This window comes from Cornus florida, unplaced genomic scaffold (genome assembly GCF_030987335.1).
Source record: "Cornus florida cultivar Cherokee Brave unplaced genomic scaffold, ASM3098733v1 CherokeeBrave_3.0.0_Hap2_Chr10, whole genome shotgun sequence".
Classification (NCBI taxonomy): domain Eukaryota; kingdom Viridiplantae; phylum Streptophyta; class Magnoliopsida; order Cornales; family Cornaceae; genus Cornus; species Cornus florida.
This window is the reverse complement of record NW_026775580.1, coordinates 20,674,005-20,696,478: the sequence shown is the minus strand read 5'-3', so window position 1 is coordinate 20,696,478 and position 22,474 is coordinate 20,674,005. Positions and strand designations below refer to the sequence as shown.

At 36.6% G+C, this 22,474-nt stretch overlaps 1 protein-coding gene and 1 long non-coding RNA gene across 3 annotated transcripts; both read right to left on the bottom strand.

The window, feature by feature from the left end:
• Window positions 1-2,038: 2,038 nt before the first annotated feature.
• Window positions 2,039-3,013, bottom strand: LOC132279556 (calcium-binding protein CML38-like). Its single transcript, XM_059781572.1, has one exon. It carries the CDS (start codon window positions 2,731-2,733, stop codon window positions 2,125-2,127), a length of 609 nt encoding a protein of 202 aa, XP_059637555.1. The 5' UTR covers window positions 2,734-3,013; the 3' UTR covers window positions 2,039-2,124.
• Window positions 3,014-13,473: 10,460 nt separating this feature from the next.
• On the bottom strand, window positions 13,474-19,642 carry LOC132278983 (uncharacterized). 2 transcript variants are annotated; one of them, XR_009471185.1, is made up of 5 exons: window positions 19,175-19,642; window positions 18,926-19,043; window positions 16,472-16,580; window positions 13,805-13,876; window positions 13,474-13,722 (listed from the first exon to the last, which is right to left on the bottom strand). It is a non-coding gene; the product is annotated as an uncharacterized LOC132278983 (long non-coding RNA). The 2 variants fall into 2 exon arrangements; XR_009471184.1 differs by lacking the exon at window positions 13,805-13,876 and having other exon boundaries at window positions 19,175-19,623.
• Window positions 19,643-22,474: the final 2,832 nt, after the last annotated feature.

Sequence of the window (22,474 nt, the reverse complement as noted above, 5' to 3'; positions counted from 1 at the left end):
ATGAACATGGCTAAGACAGAATCCAGAAGCATGGACTTGATATCATACGAAAGCGGAAGGAGGGCTAGAGGACAGTTAGGAATAGGGATGGCAATAGGGTGGGGCGGGGCGGGGATCTCATTCCCCATCCCCATCTCCGATGAATTTTTTAATCCCCATCCTCGTCCCCATCCCCGCTTAAAATTTCACCACCACCCCCATACCCTCCCCCGGCCCCGCCCCCTTATCCCCGGCCCCGATTAACATATATATTTTTAATATATATATATATAATTTTTCTTATTTTCATATATATATATATATATATTAAATCTAATTTAGTAATAAATTATTATATGTAAGGGTATATTAGTAATTTCACACTTAATCGGGGCGGGGCTGGGCGGGTTTACCCATTCCCCGTCCCCGCCCCCGCCCCCGCCCCCGCCCCCGCCCTTGCCGGGTTTTTAAAATTTATCCCCATCCCCATCCCCGTTTACATAAAAGGGTTCCCATCCCCGCTATAAACGGGGCGGGGCGGGGACCCGGCGGGAATGGAGAATTTGCCATCCCTAGTTAGGAAAGGATTGACCAACATTGCAAGCCATAAGGGAATCAAATTCAAACCAAAGGTTTCTAAATTGAAATCATTTAGCCCACAACACCGCCTGGCACATGTAGTAAGCTTTAGCAAAGGCATCATCGGAAGCATGGAGTGGTATTTTTTCTTTTCCTTAACAAATAACACATTAACATATTCCATCTCAACACAGAAACTTAAACCCTCAAACTTCGATAAATTGAAAAGATTTCTCCTACAATTATGTATTTTTTAGACGAGGGAGGATATTCTAATAGATGACTTCTCTCTCACACATAATCAAGTAGAAGTGGTAGTTTTTTGTTTTTATCATGACAAATTAGAGGAGAGTGGAATTCGAATAGTGACACATCCGCTCAAGAAAATGGACACTCTATCAATTAGACCGCTCAAGATAAACCAGAAATAACTACCAACCACCGAAAGCATTACAAAGAGGATTTTTGTTTTTTAATTTTTATTTATTTGTAGAAGTAAATATATTCAAGATGATAGAGCACTCATTATTCTTGCAAATTTTCCATTCTAATTATGAGTTTTTCCATATGCATGTGTTACCATGTCTTATTTCTCTTGTATGGCTTTGACTGATAGTCTGGGGCGTGTCTTTGACTTGTCCCTCACGTAATCATCAAACTAATATTAATTAATTCAATATGACTTCTCTCTCTCTCACAGAATCAAGTAGAAGTAGTAATTTTTTTTAATATTTTTTTATATTAAAAGAGTGAAACTCAAATACTGACACTTTAATAATTAAATCACTGAAAATCAACTAAAAGTAATTAACTACCTGCACCAAAAGCATTACCAAGAGGATTTTTTTAATTTTTATTTATTTGTAGAAGTAAATATATTCAAGATGGAAGAGTCATTATTCTTGCAATTTTCCATTCTAATTATGAGTTTTTCCATATGCACGTGTCATCCAATGTCTTATTTCTGATTGGTTGACTTTAACTGTTAGTCTGGGGGCCTGACTTTGACTGCTAGTCTGGGGGCACTAAACTTGCAAGTGCCTTTTCGTCCTATCAAGATTCCCCCTAGTGGGTCATTTCATTAAACTAATATTAATTAATTCAATATTTCTCACTTATCTCACTATATTCATTCAGTTGAACCAGCACATCAATTTTGAACCATTTGCTTGTTCAAGTGAGGAAAGGTTGTCGTACAAAATTATACATAAATAAGACGATTCTTTTCAAATTGCTCTTGCAGCACAAAAATATGTTATATATATATATATATATATATATATATTTTTTTTTTTCCCTTCATTTTGTTTGCGATGTTCAGTTTGGGAAAAAAATGGTATTGTAAAGTGAACTGAAAGATTGAGCTCTGCCAATTAACCTCCCTACAAGCATCCCAAAATTGTGACTTCAAAAAATTTAGATGTATATCCAATCCAAAAAAATTAAGCTAGTATTTACCTCCTCAGTAATAATATTAAAGTAAAATAACAAATAAATGAATGTATTTAATTAAAAGAATCAAAAGTAGAGTACACGTATATATGTGCAAATTATGGAATTCATGGATCAGTGCATCATGATGGTGAATTCCTCAAAGTTAAGGACACCATCACTATTGATATCAAACATGCTGATCATGGCCTTACAATCCTCCACAGTGGACGACTTCCCGAGTCGACTCAGCATCCTCTTCAAGCTCTTGGGTGTAATACACCCAGTCCCCTCCATCTCATACATCTTAAAGGCCTCTCTCAGCTCCTCCTTCCTCTCTTCCTCTCCACCATTCTCCATCAGCCTCCTGAAGTCCTCCAACCCCAACATCCCGTCTCCGTCCGAATCTGATGACCGGACAGCCATCTCAGCCTCCTCATCCGACAGCTCCCCTCCCACCGTCCTCACGCAGCTCTGCAACTCCTCCGGTGAGATCTTGCCGTCCCCGTTCTCGTCGAAGTACATGAATACCCTTTGCATCTCATGACTGCATTCATCATCATTAGCACAAAAAGTCGTACTTCTTGATGGACTTGAATGAAGCGAACACTTTTCCGGCGACCTTCGCGGCGTTAACTTACGACATAATCTTCCGATAGCAGACGATGAATCGGATTTGATTCTACAACTCACTACTTCTGGTGATGAAGTTGAAGAGTAGTGCAGTATGGCTTCTGATTTCATGTAATCAGCTATTGTATTGAAACCACGATTGAGTGTGTTGATTGTGTGTAATCCAATTAACACAACGAACTAGAATATGAGAAAGTATACCGTACAAAGAAAACAAGAGATAGATAACTTGTATAAGAATGAGTTTGAAGAACTAGGTTGTATATGAGCTAGGATTGATCGAGCTGCTGAATTGATTTTATAAGTTGTGTGGATATGTGTATGTGTATATATATAGGAAAATATGGTGGGTGGTTTGGTAGGGTATGAAGAGAAATGGGGCGCCAGTTGTTTTGTGTGCAGGGAGGGATAAGATGCTGAGTTAGCAGCGCGTAGAAAAGGCGGCTGCGAAAAGAGAAAGAGTGAGGAGATATACATAAACATATAAGTGGGGGCTTTGACACATGGAAATTGGTGGTCAGTGACGTTATACATATACAGTATATTCTAGATTAAGATTAACGGTCAAAGACTGACACGTATGGAACACGGTTCACTTTGTTTCTGGCCAATCGATTCCTTTTTGTTTTCTTCTTCGTTAATGCTACTAAGAAAGCCCATTTTTTTAAGAGGGTAATGTACAACACCACCCCTTTAGGTTTGTCGGAAAAAAAAAAATAAAAATAAAAAACATGTAGATATAACTTACTTTATTTTAAGATCAAGAAATCTTCTCAAGATTGATAAAACTACCGAAGATACTCCAATAGTAATAAATTGAGAAATAGTCTAAGCTCTGATACAAGTTATAAAGAAAAGCAGAAAATATAAACTTAAGAAGGTTTACAAGAGGGAGAGAGACAAATTAGAGAGAAACTTTAGATAAACGATGCCTCACTCAATACAATGCATCGGTTTAAATAGAAAAATAAAAGTGACTTTTTTTATTTGGTAAATAGTGAAAAAGTCAAAATTAGTGTTCATAAATAATGTCCGGATAGAATGGAATCTGCTTTTACTGTTCATGAATAGTATCTTGTCTCTACTTTTCATTGTTGATGAATAGTATAATGACCCCGCCCGTTCCGATAGAACCCTAACAGAGGCATATAACCACCAAAAACTGCCAGGCTGTCGACGTTATCATCCGCCTCTACATCAACGAACCTTCTGGTTTTTGTGTGTTATTATCAATTTATAAAATAACTACTCGCAATAGAACGAATCCTTGTAGGATAGCACTATAGAGAGGGTGTCGAACCCAGAGGGAGATGAGTATTTATGTTATGCTTTTAATTAATCTCTATTGGTTTACAGATAACTGGTTGAATTGTTTGATTGGTTGTCACGATTATAAACTAAAATTAAACTAGAGTAATCAGAGAGAGAAATGTCTTAGGGCTTTCGCTTCACTACAACCTTCATATTATGGATAACTGTTTCAACTCTGTGGATTTAACAAATTATATTTTAAATGAATTGAACTCAATAACATTTATTCAATTCAAGTTTTAAAAAAAGATGTTTTATAAAATTCAGTTAACTATAACATATCTGTGGTTAACATGAACTATCTACCTACCTACTCTAACAATTTTAACTACTTTGTAAATAATCCATTTTTCCTAAGCATAGACTATGAAAATATTCTTTTATAAAAAACGTTAGAACACCATTACATGACCTTTATTCTTATGTCCGGCAGGGCTCCGCCAGATACTGTCCAACAAGAGTAGGTTAAGAATAGAAAACAAATAGTTATATCTAAGACAAGGTAATAACAATTTGAAAACTATTTAAAGTATTAAATCAAATTGAGTTATCTCAATTGCTCATAGTCATATAATAAAAAACATAGTATACATTAAAATATCACAGAGTTAAGAACAATCAAACCATAGTACTAGATTGGGTTACATCAATGCCCTAAGAGTGGAATTAGCTACTCATGACGATGCCGAATATCATCTGTGTTGGAGTCATCTCCATAGTCATGGACGACATTTCTCTTTTCAGGATCTTCACTTTCTAAGGTTATGAAAACCCTCAAAGCTGCCACCACAGTTTCAGCCTTCTGAATAATACGAGAAAAAAGAACTTCTTCTATCAAGGCCTATGCCTTCTTTTATAGAATAAAATAAAGGTCTGGTGGGCTTTTAGGTCTTCTGGCCATCTGGAATGAGATACGGCTTGTAAAAAGAATAATCCCATAATGTAAACTTGATCTGTCATGGAAGGCTCGAGCTTTAGGAAGTAGAGCTCGAGCTTTGAGGTTCGGGCTCGAGCTTTCGGAACAAGGCTCGAGCTTTTTTGGATTGGTGCTCGAGCTTCAAGGAATGGTGCTCGATCTTTCACTTTGACACTTAGCCAAATTTCTTCAACTATTTTTCGAAGCGTCTTTTCTTTCTACACTTAGAATATTTTTGGGGTTCATCTCTTTTAACATTGCTCGATCTAAGCTTCATGGGCTCGAGCACTAGGTACCAGGCTCGAGCTTTGGATGATGGTGTTCGATCCTTGAGGTCTGGCATGAGGCCCTGGGAGCTTGGTTTTTTCCATTAAATCAACTCTTCAAATTCCAATGCCTTGTGCTCGAGCTTGAGGGTTGATGAGCGCTGAAAAGTACGTATTTAAACCCCTTAAGCTTGAGTATTTTAGGACCTTTATCTATCTTATTTTTTCATTTTAGACTAATTTCATGTTATTGCCCTTTTCAGGCACTTATCTCCAAAATAAGTCAATTCAGCCAAATTAGAGCATAAAAGAAGCAATTTCAAGCTAAATGGAAGAAATGAGCAAAATGAAAGCAAAGTGGTGAAAAATAGCAAGTTTCGATCGATCAGACAAATCTTTAATCGATCTCACAGTGATCGATCCAGCCTTATCAAGATGGATCGAGCCTCTTGTCCTTATCCCCAAGAATTTTCATCTTCAATCGATCCCACATCCTTTTAATCGATCGAACTTCTTTGATCTTATCCCCACCTATCACTTTTGTCTTTTTTCTAAAATATCCCGAAAATGTCTCAGATTTGTTGGTGTACCAAAAAGGTGCCGCCATGGTTCGATCGATCTCGCCAAATTTTGATCGATCGAACCCCCTCAAGTTCGAAAAAAAAAAAAACAGAGTCTAGCTCATGAAAAGATGGCTCATGGTGTAATCATTGAAGGGACCCTAGTGCACGAGGCCTAACCATTGGGTGTGACACTTGAGCTACCTATATAAGGATTTTGAGCCATTTATACATAAGAAGAAGAAAGGAAGAAAAGATATACACAATCTTAGAGAGAAAGGTTGGAGGAGTCTTGAGATTAGAGAGATACACACCATTTGGGAATTCTTCCATTCATCTAAGGTTTCCATCAAGAAGAAGATCATTCTTACCATGGAGATGGCCTTTGAGGATTGGATGACTACATCAATGAGTGGCTAAACATCTTCTTGGGGCTAGAGTTAGCCCTAAGCATGCTTCTAGATCTTGATGTTTTGTATTTTGAGGGGATTTGTGTTGTAATTCTTGTATTGACATTTGATTTATATTTGAATCTTGTTTCTACAATGATTTGTATTGTTTAATACTTTCAATTAATCATTTCATTCTACTCATATGTCCATGTATATTAGAATAGATGTTCATGTGTTTATCTCTAGGTTTTTTGTTATTGATGCATGTCTATGTGTGTTGATGCTATAAATCTAGAGATTGCCAAGGCATGGCGCTTTAATGGAATACTCTTGTAGTTTGTTTGATGGTTCATACTCATTTCTTGATGGATTGTGCCTCTACCTTAGTTTAATTAGTTTAATTTTCATGTCCCTAGTTTAGTTGTAATATAGTTGCCTTACTTTCTTAGATGAGAGGATAATCCATGCTTGTTGTTTGATGTTCCATGCTTATGAATGTAAGTAGTATAATTCTTTAACTTGTTAATGTGTTTTGATTGTGAGCTTAAAGGAAGGAATAATGGCTTAGTTTGATATATTGTGCTATTCATTAGGTTGTTTAGACAATGTATACTTAATTAGTCATCCATGCTTGTTGATTCAATCAATCACACATATTAGTATTGCAACATATATTTCCCCTCATTCATTACGCATTGAGTGTTTGGAAAGGTAATGTTTAGTGGTGACCTTTAAGTCCCAAGATCCCTTTCTCTTATTTCTCTACCCTTTATTTACTTTAATTGATTTATATTGAATTTGTTTATATTGTAGTTTAATTAACGAATCAAACCACCTTTTGATCACTCGATTACTAATTCGACCTTGTTTCCATATCAATATTGCTTCCAATCCCTTGGGACGATCCCTGCTCACCCCAGCTATATTAGTAGTTAGAGGTAGTAATGGCACTTTATAAATTCAAACTTGGCCATTCTTTAACACGTTTTAACTTATTGCTACACGACACACACCAAGTTTTGGCGCCGTTGTCGGGGATTAGGCAACGCGGTATTTTGGAAACAATTAGGAATTAGTACTCTTTTGATCGTATTTTTACTTTATTTTGTTTTGGTTACTTATTGTGTTTGTTTTTGATTGGTTAGGTAAATTGAGCAAAGGAAAGTGAAGTAAAGGAGAATTTTAAAGCAAAGAGCTAAGCTAAGTATAAAAAGGCTAAAATCTAAAAAATTGCAAAGCTAAGCAAAAATTAAAATTGATTTGAAGTTGCTTAAGGACCCTTTGTGAGCTTTTCTAAACTCAATCTCTAGTTAAATCGTGAGCGCGCGTGGAGGCAAGTTTTTATTTTCTTAGATAGATCGTAAGCCAGCGTGGAGGCAATTTAATTTTTCTTGCATATTGTTTAAAGCATGGGAGTATGGAATCATTGTATGTGGATGATTGTTGATTATTGATTTGTTGCGGAGGAGAAGTGATTGCTACTTGCTTGTTACTTGTTTTTGTTTTGTTTATGCATGCATGGTCGTAGGTCGTTAAATCTTACTTATGTCCCACTTAATTTGAATCTTGAATCCGTTGTTCATAATTCTAAGGGAAGGGGTAGCTCTCATCACTCCATTTTACCAATAGATGAGCAAAATGACGACCATGTGGAGGACCTTGGTCACGTAGACCAACAAGGCATCCTCCACCCTAATGTGCATCATGACAACATTCAAGTCCCATTAGGCATGCCAAGACCATTCATTCCACCACAACAACAAGGCCAAGTTCCATTGGGAATGCCTTGGCCAATTTTTGCTCCACAACCTCCTATTATGCAAGGCAATCAAGGTGTTCATGTAGCACCATCGTTTGTGAATCATCCTCTTGCTTTGCGTGATCATTATGTGCCAAATGAATATAATGCACCTACATGCATTTAACTGCCCCCATTTAGAGCACATCACTATGAAATTAAACCACAAAGCATTCAAATGTTTCCCAATTATCATAGACTTCCAAGTGAAGAACCTTACAAGCATTTGGATGAGTTCCTTGAAGTGTGTTCTACCATGAAATACACGGACATGCCAGAAGACGTTTTAAGACTCAAATTTTTTCCTTTTACCCTTAAAGACAAGGCAAAATATTGGTTCAACAATCTTAGGCCTTTTTTGATAACTTTTTGGGCAGAAATGCAATAAGAGTTCTTGAAGAAGTACTATCCGGTTTCAAAGATCAATGTAATGAGAACTTCAATTAGAGAATTTTCTCAAGGAGAAGGGGAATTGTTTCACGAGGCATAGGAACACCTCAATGACTTGCTTAGGAAGTGTCCATATGACATTCCTAAATGGCAATTGGTACAATTTTTCTTCGAAAGTTTGTCGGATAATTTTAAAGGAATGGTTGATGCTTCCATGGGTGGTTCTTATTTTGATAGGCATGAGGATGATGTGTGGCATCTATATGAGAGCATGAGGGAGAATTCAATGCATAGATCATTGTCCTTTAAAAATGGTAGAAATTTAGGTGGAAGAAAAAATGTCGGTTTATATCAAGTTGACAATTCCAATGACATAGTCCCTGAGGTAAAATCTTTATCTCAAAGGTTTGATTAAGTTTTAATTAACCAAAATTCGGCAAATCAAGTGCCTTCCTCCCCTAATCATGTTCATCATTCATCTAATGAATCTTGCATGACTTATTCGAGTGTCTTACATTCTACTTCCAATTGTCCCCATGGACATGTGCAAAGTGAGAACCATGAACAAGTGAATGCCGCATTCGTCAACCAAGGGAATAATCCCTATGGCACACATTATAATCCCGGGTGGAGGAACCATCCAAACTTCTCTTAGAAAAGCCAAGGGGAAGGCTCAAACCCTCCCCAAGGTAGTTTTCAAGGCAAGTATGTTCCGCCCCCAATGCAAAGCTAAAGTTCTCAAGGTTATAGATTATCTTTTCAATCACATGGAAATCAATTCTCAAACTCTCATTTTCCTAATCAATCATCTTATTCTCATGGAAATTCTAGGAGTCCCGCTTTTGAGGAAAAAGTGTTGACCACTTTGGGTACTCTAGAGGCAAACACTCAATTGCTTCACTCTCATTCCCAATCTATTGTGAAGCTAGAAACCCAAGTTAGGCAAATAACTAGTACTTTGAATGCTAGAGAGAAAGGGAAGATGCCTCTAAATACCCCACCAAAGTAACAATTTGTTGTGGAGACTAACTCCTCATCGGAAGGTCACACAATTGAATATGTTAATGCGGTGACAACCTTGAGAAGTGAAAAAAGTGTTGACAATCAAGTAGGTGTTTCGAATGAAGAGAGTGAATCGGTGCAACCAAAGGTTGACACCCGTCCCGTTTCACATTCTATTCCTCCTTCATTGCATGTGCATGAACCCTTTGTTGAAAAAGTGTTGAAAAATGATTTGAACAATTCTTGTGTTGAAGATGTTGTGAAAAAAGACTTTTAAAAGGTTTTTGAGCCAAAGGCTCCATTTCCAAATACCTTGAAAGGATCCAATTCTCTTGAAAAACAACAAGGCAAAGCCAACAAAATAATTGAAATGTTTATGCAAGTGAAAATTAACCTTCCTCTCTTGGATGCAATTAAAAAAATTCCAGCTTATACCAAATTTTTGAAAGATCTTTGCACTCAAAAGAGGAAGAACAAAGAGCCAAGCACCAAAGAAAGTTATTTTGACCGAGCAAGTAAGTTCTGTTTTGCAACATAATACACTTCCAAAGTTCAAGGACCCCGGTTCACCTATTACTTCTTGTGTCATTGGTGACCATGTCATTAATCGGGCTCTTCTTGATTTAGAAGCAAGTGTGAACCTCCTTCTGTACTCGGTATATGTTAAATTGGGCTTAGGAGATTTAAAACCAACGTCAGTAGTTTTGCAACTAGCCGACCGATCCATCAAAAAGCCCCGGGGTATTATTAAGGATGTGTTAATCAAAATTGACAAGTTCTTCTTCCCAGTCGATTTCATAGTCATAGACACGGAACCGGTCACAAATCCCAAAAGCCAAATTTCGGTTATCCTTGGCCGTCCTTTCTTGGCAACCACAAATAACAACATCAATTGTAGGACCAGGATAATGAAAATCTCATTTGGCCATATGAAAATGAAGTTGAACATATTTAATCCAACCCCGAGTTCAATAGACAAGCATGAAGAGGTTTGTATTGTTGAAAAATGTCTTAACAATGAATTTGAAAAAGTTGAGTCTTTGTATGAAAGTAAAATTTCCAAAAGTTCATCTTCCAAAATGATTTCAAAGAATGTTGTTTTGAAAACAAATGTTGAAAGGGCATGGAAGCCCAAGAATTACTTTGATCAAGGACTGTCAATCTCTTTTGAGTCAAATCCAACGAGTTCTTTAGGGAACAATTTGTTGGGTGGGATTTAAATGCTTTTCACCCCGCAAAGGAGGGGATGCACAACAAGATTTTTGATCTTAGCTAAAAGAGCCCAATGTTTTGCTAGAGACGTTAAACACTAGTGGTGCAATCGACCCTAGGTGTGCACAAAATAATGCACAACACCTTGAGTTTGGAAATTAGTGTCAAGTGGGCATCATAGTTTAATTTATAAACCGTTTAACACCTATACTATGTAGTATGAGTGAGAAGGGATCGTCCCAAGGGATTATGGGGATTGAGCAATGTCGAGGAATCACAATTAGGGCTACTAGGTTGAGTGATCAAACAATTGGTTGGTTGGTTGATTAAAGAGCAACTAAATTAAACTAAGTAATAGCAAAAGAGTGCAATTAAGAGTAAGTAAGAGAGAAAGAGAGAGAGAGATCTTGGGGTTTAGAGATCACCACCAAGCAATGCATTTCTATATCATTGACAAGTGATTAATAAGGGCAAATAGTGGGTTGCAATATTGGTGTGTGTGTATTTGGTTGATTCAACAAGCAAGGATGACTAGTTAAGCATGTATTGTCTAAACATCAAGTGAAAGGCACAATATATCTAAGCAATGAAGCATATATTGTCTAAACAACATGTGAAAGGCACAATAAATCAAAACAAGTCATTAATCTTTTCACTAAGCTCACAATCCAAATACAACCCAAGGATAGAGACATATGCTAATTGCATTCAAAAGTTTGGATCATCAAACAACAAACATAGATTGTCCTCCCATTTAACACTCCACTACAACTACATTATATCTACACTACTAGCATGAAAATAAACTAAGGGAGAGGCACAATCCATCAAGAGGTAAGCATGAACCATCAAGAGAATCACAAAAGCATTCTTTTAAGTATAATGTTTTGACAATCTCCAAATCTATAGCATCAATACACATAGACATGCATCAATAACACAAAATCTAGAGATAAGCACATGAACATCTATTTTAGCATACATAGACATATGGATAGAATGAAATGATTGATTGGAAGCATTAAACCACATAAATCATTGAATAAACAAGATCTATATGTGTAAAAGTGTCAAAACATTAATTACAACACTAATCCCTCAATAATACACAAGATTAAGATATAGAAAGCATGCTTGGGGCTAACTCTAGCCCCAAGAGGATGTCTAGCCACTCATGGTGATGATGCTCCAACCCTCAAGGGCTAATTCCATGGTTGAAATCTGCTCCTTGTTGATGAAGAGTCTCCAATGGTGTCTCTAGCCTCCTCTCTAAGCTTCCTCTCCAAAAGATGATATGAAAATTAAATTCTTCTTTTTTTGAAAAAACAATCCTTATCCTTATATAGGTAGGTCAAAATGACACCCAAAATGAGCTGGGGTCGTGCACATAATATTCCCTAATGATTGGATAAATGACAACTTTCAATGAGAAGGAATTTTAACTTTTTCGCACTGGAGGAAGTTCGATCGATCGAACCTCGAACTTGGATCGATCGAAGGTAAGTAAGATCGATCGAACTTAGGCTGGATCAATCCAACTGGCTGAGCTTTTTGGAAAAAGACAAATCCGAGATATTTATGGGGAAATGACAAAAGTGGTTAGTGGGTGGTACAGCTGTGGATAGGATCAATCATTTGAATAAGGACAAAAGTGGTCGATTGATCGAAGGATGGTATTGGATCGATCGAACTTTTAGAACTTTATACTTTTGGGTCAAGGCTTGGATCTATCTTGAAGTGCTGAGATCAATCATTGTTCGATCGATCGAACCTTGAACTTGGATCGATCGAACTTTGCTACTTGCCACATTTGGCTTCATTTACTTCCTTCTTTCTCCACTTTGCTCCTTTCTTTGATTAATCCCAGAATTGCTTCAATTAAGCTCTTATTTGGCTGAGTTAGCTTATTTTTGGGATAAGTACCTGAAAAAGGAAATAATACGAAATCAATCTAAAACGGCAAAGTAAGATAGATAAAGGTACTAGAATGCCTAAGCTTAAGGGGTTTAAATACGCACTTTTCAGTGCTCATCAACTAGTACTTCATAGGGTTTGCAACCCTATTCCTCCTTTATTTCTATTTTACCTTTCATTTCTTGCGTCGTCTAGATATATTCTGGGTTCATACACATTGTTAGGGACTTTGATTGAGAATGCATGCATTATCATTTTTGAATTAAACACTTAATGCTTATTTGATCGATCTCAAAAGGAGGTTCGATCGATCGAACATCATCTCTACATCCAATCATCTCCCTTCCCATCGTGCGAAACTTTCTTGCATATTTTAGCTCTCTTTGTATTGTACGAACTCTATTTCTGATCAATCCAAAAATTCTAAGATCGATCCAGTTTTCCCTTGGATCGATCTTCATCCTACACTTAGAAAATTTTTTGAACCCATGAAAAATCACCTCTCTGTGTATTGTTCGAATATGTCTGCAGGTTTTCACCTGTTGGATCGATCGAGTCGATCTATGTTCGATCGATCTGGGTGCTTCCACTACAACAGTTTTGGCTTTTACCAGCGCTCAAAAACGCTGGTAAAAGCCTTAAAAAGCGCTGGTAATTGAATTACCAGCGCTTCTTTAAAAGTGCTGGTAAAACCAGTGTCGGTAAGGCTTTACCAACGCTTTGGAGAAGCGCTGGTAAGTGGCTTTTACCAGCACTTTTGGAGAAACGCTGGTAAAGCGTATTTACCAGCGCTTTTGGAGAAGCGCTGGTAAAGCATATTTGCCAGTGCTTTTTCAAAAAGCGCTGGTAAAGGGCCATTTTAGTATTTTTTTTTCCCCCCCGTGCCAGCGCTTCAAAGAGCGCTGGTAAAGGGTTATTTAATTTTTTTTTTCCCCTTATTGTTTTTGGAAAAAAAAATCTTTACGGGTACTAATGTCATCCCAATAACACAAGTCTATAAAAATACCACCCAAATTGTTTTTATATAGTACAACCACAAGTTAAACCTACTGCCAATATGAAAAATACTATCGAAATTGGCTAGTAAATGTCAACCAAAAAGCAAAAATATTATACAACCACAAGTTAACCGGCCAATATAAAGATACAATCCAAATTGTCTAGATAAAGCTACTAAATGTCACACAAAAAGAATTAAGAATTTTTGACAAATGTTGTACAAGTTTTTCAAAAAGAACCCATCCACGGCGAAAGAAATTCAGAAATCACATCCACTCCCCCATCTTCAGCTTCAACTTCAACTTCAACAAGTCTTCTTGCCCATTTGATTTGAATTACCCTACATTTTTTATAAATTCATTAAGCGCACATTATAATAAATGGAAACCTAACATATAAGAGAAATTAAAAAAGTTCATAACCTTAACTGAATTGGCATCACGATTAGAAAATGAATTTGGAGGTCTAGGAGGACCATTTAAAGAATCAGAACCCTTCAAAATAACAAAACAAAATACATGAAATCTTGGCATAAGTAAACATATATTTAGTAAAGAGTAAAACTAATAATAAATATACCTGTCCACTACAATTTTGTTGTTGCATCTGCATTAGTCCAACCATTAGTTCTCACTGTAAGAGATTATTCATTATTAAAGTTTCCCTATTTCTCCTATCACGTCCTTGGATTCTAATTATAGAGAAAAACTAAAAAACTAGGAGTAGTTAACATTTACTAAAATGTTTTGTTCTATAATCTGTATTGAAATTTTAGGTTCACTGGTTTTTTCTCTTTCAGTTTTGCCTTTTTCTATATATGATAGATTTCTAGAATGATCTGCAAGTCAATGGAAAAGCCCAACACAATAAAGGTACAACACTAGTTTTGAGTTCTCTGATCAACAGCAGCACGATTACTTTGGCAATAATGTATTGTTCTTTGATTGTTGACGGTTCTAAGATGAAATGTTATGTACTATCTGAGTACGAGATAGAGCTGCTAACTGATGCATTTTTTTTCTTTTCTTCTAAGCTTAAGGCTTTTCTGGGAGTAATTATTGCTCATGTATGAATTAATTGTGTTTGATGTGTAGTCGGCTCTATGGATTTATCTATGTCCTTCTAACATAGCCCTGGTGTTTTCAATATAAGAAAATTATAAATCCTACTAAATAGAGGAGCCATTGTTTTAAGCTTAAAATATAGTCATTGAAGTTTGCTCATGACTCTGCAGACCAGTTAACATGTTTCACACACACACACACACACACACATTAGCAGTCAGATTTTGCATCTTGGACTACAAAAATTGAATTGATGAACATGTGAGAAATAGAGGAATGAACAATGATTATTAATATATGTGTGTGTGTGTAAAGATTTATGTTCTGATATAGAGAATCAGAATTTAACTACAAGGAGGAAGTTTCTCCTTACATGAAGGGGCATGGACAAGTGACAAGACTAGCACAAAATCCATGGAGAAACTTCAAACCTACCCACCAATGATCCAAATCCATCCACTGCCCCACTAGTTCTCCCCACAAAAGAAAGAAAAGAAAAGAAAAGGATTTAGATTTTCATGCCAACCAAACAATCATGGGAACATGAACACTTTGAAAGTAAAATGCAAACAAAGGACCCCCATCGATCCTATATGATAATAAAATTTTAAGAAACAAAATTAAAAAAATCCTTTGCTCTTACATCAGAGGGTACCACCCTAAGTCCCCATTTTGGCTCCTATCAATCCCATTTTTAGGTTAATGGCTGATATTCAGTTGTGTCATTTTTTTTCATCAAATAAATAATGACTAGTGATATTTATTTATTTATTTATTTATTTTCAGTATACAGTTGAATGTTCTGTATCTCAGCCGTAGCATTTTATGATCTGTCATGTAAATTTTTCAATGTCTGAGAATTGTGGAGTAGTAGCATGTATTTTCTTATTTTGTCCTGCATCATTTTCAGATAGTTTTGTTTTTTTGTTCTACACTTTTAGAGAATGATATGTAATGAAACACCCAAAATTTATCATTTCTTTCTATAACTAAAGATGCTGAGAAAGTTATATCTACAAGATTCATCATGTTTATTTATGCATTTCCAAATGATGAAATATGTGAGTGCAGTAAGTTACAGTGATTAGAAAATATTCCTTCTTGAAGACTATGTTTCAAATGTGCTGGAAGCATAAAATTGCAACTTTTTTTTTTTTTTTTTCCCAGTAAGCCATAAAATTGTAACTTCATTGCTTCATTATGCATGTGTGTGTGTGAGACACAGAGAGTGATTGAGAGAGAAGTAGTTAATGTCACAATCTGAAGTCAACTAAGAATAGAGAAGTGAAGTATAGATTTTAAAAGTGAATTCATAGGAGCGAACATGAAAATTTCTGTTGGATACTTGAAGTATAGATTTTAAGAATAGAGAGGGGAATTTAAATGAAAATTTTTGAACTGAATATTGGATTTGGTCAATACAGGCTGGGGCTAGAAACCTACTTTCAAAGGTTAATGGCTGCTCAGAATTACTTCCGTCTATTACTTATGGTACAACTTTTTAATGTACTTTTCAGAAAAGGAAAAAAGAAACAGAAAAAACATGTTTCTTGGTTGTATGACTTGTATTTTGGCCTTATAAACCTAGCAAATGTTATCAGTGTATGGCGTAACATGGGGATGACCAGCTCTTTTGTGGACGTTCAGTCAGTATGGTGGTGCATGAAAACATGTATGTGCTATGTATAAACTGCAACACATAAAATTAAAACCCAAAAATTAACATCACAATACTAATATGTTTGTTGTAAATGCATTTTATATGATTATAGATTTCAATCAACAAGAAGCCTCCACATACAATGATCCTATACTCCCATACTTTTCAACAACTATAAGAAAGTAAATTGCCTCCACACGGGCCGATGATAAATAATGAAATTAAAATGCCTCCACACGGGCCGATGATTTAAAAATTGGTCACTTCAAGGCATGTGACCCCCTAATACACCGCAAAGAGTTTAAAAATTGGTCACTTCAAGGCACGTGACCCCCTTTTTGCAAAATGGAAGCATGAAAACTTACAATCATCTCCGAAGCAGTAGCATCAGTAGCATGTGACCCCCTTTTTGTTCACTCACTTTTTCCACTTCACTAACTGTTCGTTTCATTGTCAACTTATTATTTATCCTTCCTAGAAAAGCAAACAAAAAAGTGAGAATTGATTTAAGAGAATGCAATCAAATTGTTAAAAAAAAAGGCAGTGCACAATCCAAGAATCTTTTTAGGTTTGTACAACTTAACCATCTTGAATTTTTTCATCATTTTTATGGATTTTTAACGCCATAAGCTTTAGTGCTTCACCACTTCTGCAAAATTACATGATGGATTTTACTATTTTTACTATTTCTATAGGTGAGTAAAAATAGGTGATCGAGGTGAAATTCACCATCCTGTGAAATTTCACACGGTATGAAACTGAAAAAAAAAATTAATTATAATAATAATTTCTTGGAGAGAATTTTAATTCTTTGATGTATTAATCTTCTAAAAGCCTAAAAAAAACACATATATATAAAAAGAAGCAAAGCTTCTAATATACTCTGTCCGTCCCACAATAGTTGTCCACATTGGGACGGAGATAGTAATAGAGAAGTTAGTTACAGAGTGTGAACAACATGATTCATGTTAGTTATATAAGTAATTATTATTTTTAAAAAACCAAATTTTATATAAGTAATTATTTACTTTCCTTATCTTGTCTTGCAATAGTATTATATTTCTCCCATTTTCTTGTAGGAACTCTTATGCAATTTAACAAAAAAATAAAAAAATAAAAATAATACTCTTATGCAGTTCAGAGGCTGATCAGACTAGTCCTGTGGGCTCTAGAGAATTGTTGGTAAAATGTTGGGAAAGTAAAAGGTTACTTCAGTTGGAGATACTTGTGTTGAGAAAGGAAAGGAAAAGAAAAGGGAAAAGGAAAAGGAAAAAAATAAAATAAAATGATTCCATCTATTTTTTCAACATTTGCTTTAATGTCCTTTCTTGTCATGGGTCCCTTCTCTTTAGGAGAATGTCTTACATAGATATATAGAAAACTGGCATTCTTTTGTTGAGGTGACCCCAATGCATGAAGCCATAAATTGAGCTTGTTAAGTCAAGAATGAATAAGCAAAAGAAGAAAGAAAAAAAGAAAAAGAAAAGGGACACCAACTAATGATATCCTTATTTGAGAAATCATGAAGTGGGTATGTGTCTATGTTGTGTGTGTATGTGTGTTGGGAGAGATGGAAATTAGAAGGTGAATGCCATAAATTTTTAAATCTTTTCATTTCTTCATTTATGTTCAATAAGCACATAAAACACATACAGATTCTAATATTCAATAAGAAATTAGTATATAGTTTATTTCAGCAAGCATAAATATTACTTGAAAAAGATATAAAATGCTGAATCCATGCAATTTTTCATGATGAGAAAAATATCATAGTAAAATATAAATGTTAAAAACGCGCACACATACCACCTGGCATTTTAATGGTGGAAAAATGAATTGTGACAGAAGATGGACACGAAGATTCATCTACACATGATAATGTCATAACGAACCAACAAATGCTCTATTGCAAGGAAAGAACATTTATAGGGAGTAAGTAACAATGTTTGCGCAAGACATTTTTGTTTTGGTTTTTTTGGGTAAGGATACAAGTGATATGAACAATAAAAAAGTATGTACAAGTTCAGGTATATCATTCTTTCCATGAAATTTTTTTACATGAAAAACATTTTCTGATATAAAAACATTTTATACCAAAACCAATGGAGATGAGAGAGAGAATCTGGAAAGCAGTAAACAAATTCAAATTCTCTCTCTACACACACACACACACACACACACACACACACACATATATATATGTATAATATAATCACTAAAAAAGATATACTACTCTTTTATAACATGATATTAATCTAAAAACAAAGCCTTCAGAAATCCTATGAAATGGATAGACCTTACAATAATTTGGTCATGACTGGAAAAGTCCCAATACATTTCACTTCATCCTTCACAACCTCTGTCAAAGTTCAAGTTCAACAAGCATTTCGGAATGAATTTAGTTTTCATAATATTTTAATAAACTAAGAGAAAGTGAAATCCAATGTTAACAGGCAACTATCTAAATTGTCAGGTATAAAGGATAGGAATGGTAAAAAGAACAGATCTCTAATAATACTGATTAATGTTGGAGCTTCCTGAACAACATATATCTAGAATAATTGTCAAAGATTAGAACAATTTAACCAGCTAATGTGTCTGTCATGCCATGGATTGTGATATTGTTGGTAGTACCAAAGGATTCCGTTCCAAATCAGGGCACGATGAGAAGTCAAATTAAACTTTCAGATCAACAGATTCCCCCCCACCCCCCCCCCCCCCCAAAAAAAAAAAAAAAAAAAACGGAGAAAAGTAAAGAAAAATTCAAAGTCCAAAACAAAAAAGTTCAAACAATCAAACATAGGAAGTTAGGAGCACACCTTGTTTAGACTTCAGAAAGCTATAAGGAGGAGGCAAGGAGCTATCCAAGGCTTTCGTGATATCCAGTGGTCGGGGGCAAGGAGTTAGGGCTTTCGCGAAGAGAGTCATATGTTTACTCTGCAGAAATAAAGCTAGGGCTTTGTAACTTTCCTACTAGTGCACGTTGAAAAATATGGTAATTTCATAATTTAAATTAAAAATATATATATACACAGGTAATCAAAATCAGAAGGCGAACAGTTACTAACCTAAAAAAATTCTCGTCCGATCTGTTAGTGTAGACGAGGTTTTGGAAACCCCCAACGACGACTCTTTCTCTCTTTGTGTGTGACTTTGTCTCTCTAAACCAAGCCACCAGTTTTGGAACGCTGACCGGTGATGGAAGGAGAGAGAGCTATGATGACCGGTGATGGAAGGAGAGAGCTGTGATGACCGGTGATGGAAGGGCGAGAGAGCTGTGATGGAAGGAGAGAGAGCGGTTGAAGGTGTTAGGGTTATTGCAAAATTAAATGGGAAAGGGGAATAAAGTGTTAATTGGCTCTCAAAAACGAAGTAGTTTAGGGCCCAAAATCAACGGAGGGAAAAAAATGAAGGGAAGGGAAAAAAAAAAAAAAAGGAGGGAAGGGAAAAAAGGCTAAAGACTCAATACTAGTGCTCCTAAAAAGAGCGCTGGTACAAAAGACCCAATACCAGCGCTCCTTTTAAGAACGCTGCTACTAAAGACCCAATACTAGCGCTCCTACAAAGAGTGCTGGTACTAAAGACCCAATACCAGCGCTTTTAATGAGAGCGCTAGTACTAAAGACCCTATACACCCTATACTAGCGATTTTAAAAAGAGCACTGGTAATAGTGCACCTACACCAGCGTTTTTCAAAAGAACGCTAGTAAAACCCCAATCTGTTGTAGTGTTCCTGTTGACTTTTACTTCTTTTTGAATTTTAATTTTATTTTTTTTAATATATATATATATATATATATATATATATATATATTAAAATTTTCAAATTCCAAAAATATGTTATTTTATTTTCCAAAAATCCAAAAATATTTTTAATTTGGGAATTTGTTTTATTTTATTTTTATTTTATTTTCCAAAAATCCAAAAATATCTGTAATTTATTTTTAATTTTCAAAAATTCAAAAATTTCAAAAATACTTTGTCATTTTGTTCGATCGATCTAAGTTCCTTCCTAATCGATTGGTGTTCGACCAATCTGATCATCCAAGTGATCGATCGAACATGTTGGAGATCGTTTTTTAAAATATAACCCAAGGGTCATTTGGATCGATTTCAACATTGATCCAAAGCCCTCTTTCTTCCTCGCCACTGCCCATCTTCTTCCTCATCTCTGGTGAACCTCCAGCGAGCTTCCAAGCTTCCCAAACTCATTCCCGATCTCATTGCTCTCTCGGTCCACTTCTTTCCTCTCACTTTGGTAAGTTTTTGGGTTCCCACTTTTCATTTTTGAGTTGACCTAGATGTTTTAGATGTTGCCATGTTAGATCTATAAATTCCATGTTTACTTGTTGCCATTTTTGAAGCTTTGAAGCATGTGTATATATATGTATATATTTTGTTCTAATTTTGATTTCGAGGGTCACGTGACGAGTTAAGTGACTATTTTTGACTGATTGAGGTGTATTGGGGCCTACGAGCTTACCCGAGTGCCCCCCGTGTTATCCACGTCACAGATCTGTGACTGTTCGTGTTTTTCTATAGTTTCAATCAATCACAATAGTTCTCTGATCGATCAGAGAACGATCGATCTCAACCAAGTCCTAATCGATCTAACCTAGATTGATCTCATCCTTTCCTTGATCGATTGAACCTCACTATTTTGTATACCCTCATTTGAGTTCCATGCTAACTTATTTTTGCCTAATGCCTGTGTTTTCCACATTGGATGCATTCCGCTCTGTCATATCTAGCATGTTTCACTATATTGGAATAGTCACTGTCTATCCTTCGCTGCATTATAACTTGTATAGATTCATGTAATTTATTCTGAGCTATCTATCCTGACTTGACAAACATGATTCTATCTGTGTGCTTTCAATTCTATATCTCGTATACTGACTTCAATTACAAGTGTTTTTCTATTTTGCAAACCATGGCTCGAGTTAAGACCGTTGCCCATCGGATATATCAGCGTAGAGTACGGCCGCGAGTAGAAGGGCTCGAGGAGCCTGAGGAGCTAGCTCCAGCTCAGTCTGAGTGCTCCTCCTCTTCTGCTTCTGCATCTTCATCTTCTTCATCAGTTGAGGGGTCCGAGCATACACCGCCTCCCTCACCTAGTCCACCACCGGCACTGCCTGGCATGGTCTGTGACCGAGTTCAGTGCACATATTCGCGCCTTACAGTGGCGCATGAGTCCATCTTTGATACTACTTTCTTCTCCAGGTCCATTCTGACCAGGGCAGCCTATGATGATATTTCTCGCCATGGCATTTTAGTTATTCTGGCCCCGGTGGCTAATTCAGTTTACCCATGGCTCATCCGGTTGTTCTACCAGACCTCCTGCCAGCCTTGAGTAACCTGGCGGAGTTGCGGACCACCATTGATAGCTATCTCATCCGCATTACAATCGAGACATTAGCTATATCCTCTCAGTGCCCACACGTCTGCCCTCCCGACCTTGATTATCCTATTCTTAGGTGGCCATCTGATGCAGACATGACCGCAGCTCTGACTGGCCCTGCAAGTGCTGGCGAGACATTTGCCACCCGGACTTACTTGCCAGATGATTTATGGTTCTTTGATTCGGTGTTATACCGAAATGTATTTATGGTGGGCCAAAAGATTTAGTGCTGCTTAGATTTTCTTGCTCCCCTCTATGCCTTCTATACAGGCCATTGGTTTTCTATTCCTGCACTCTACTGGAGTGTCATGATGAGACTGTACATGAGCTACATCAGTAAGGCCAAGCCCAGGTGAGCCACATTCCTCCCTTTCGCACATTTGATTACTCAGATCCTCAGAGACCAGCACTATCTTTTCCATTTAGATGAGCATCCTAAGCCAGGGGCTTGCCACTATGGCAAGAAGGACTAGAATAAGAGCTACAATGCTCTTATTAGGAGTCTAGAGGATGATGCCATCTTGGTAGCTGAGGAGGCAGAGTTAGCAGAGATGGAGGAGGCAGCAGCAGTAGTAGCAGCAGCAGATGATCCAGTAAACCCACCGGCGGCTGCGGATGCACATATGGATATTGACCTGGAGTAGCAGCCTCCAAAAGATTCACCACATCACTCTCTGGCAGGGTCACCATTACATTCACAGGAGCAGAGTCAGGATGAGCCTCAGTTTCCTGATCCAGTCATCCCTGATGCTTTAGCTCAGATACCCAGCCTAGGAGAGCATATCCAGACATTGGAGGATGTGGTTGTCTCTCTCTGAGCAGACGTGACTACTTTCCGTGCGGACGTCCTGACTGCGCTGTAGGGCATTTCCAAAGACATCCGGGGATCACGCCCCGCTAGACCAACCTCCTCTGCTTAATCTCTACCTACCTCTCATTATATTATATATCTGCGATACTTGACTGT

Excerpts from the sequence above, each read along its gene's own strand:
- LOC132279556 (XM_059781572.1), bottom strand. The coding sequence starts at position 2,733 with ATGAAATCAGAAGCCATACTGCACTACTCTTCAACTTCATCACCAGAA.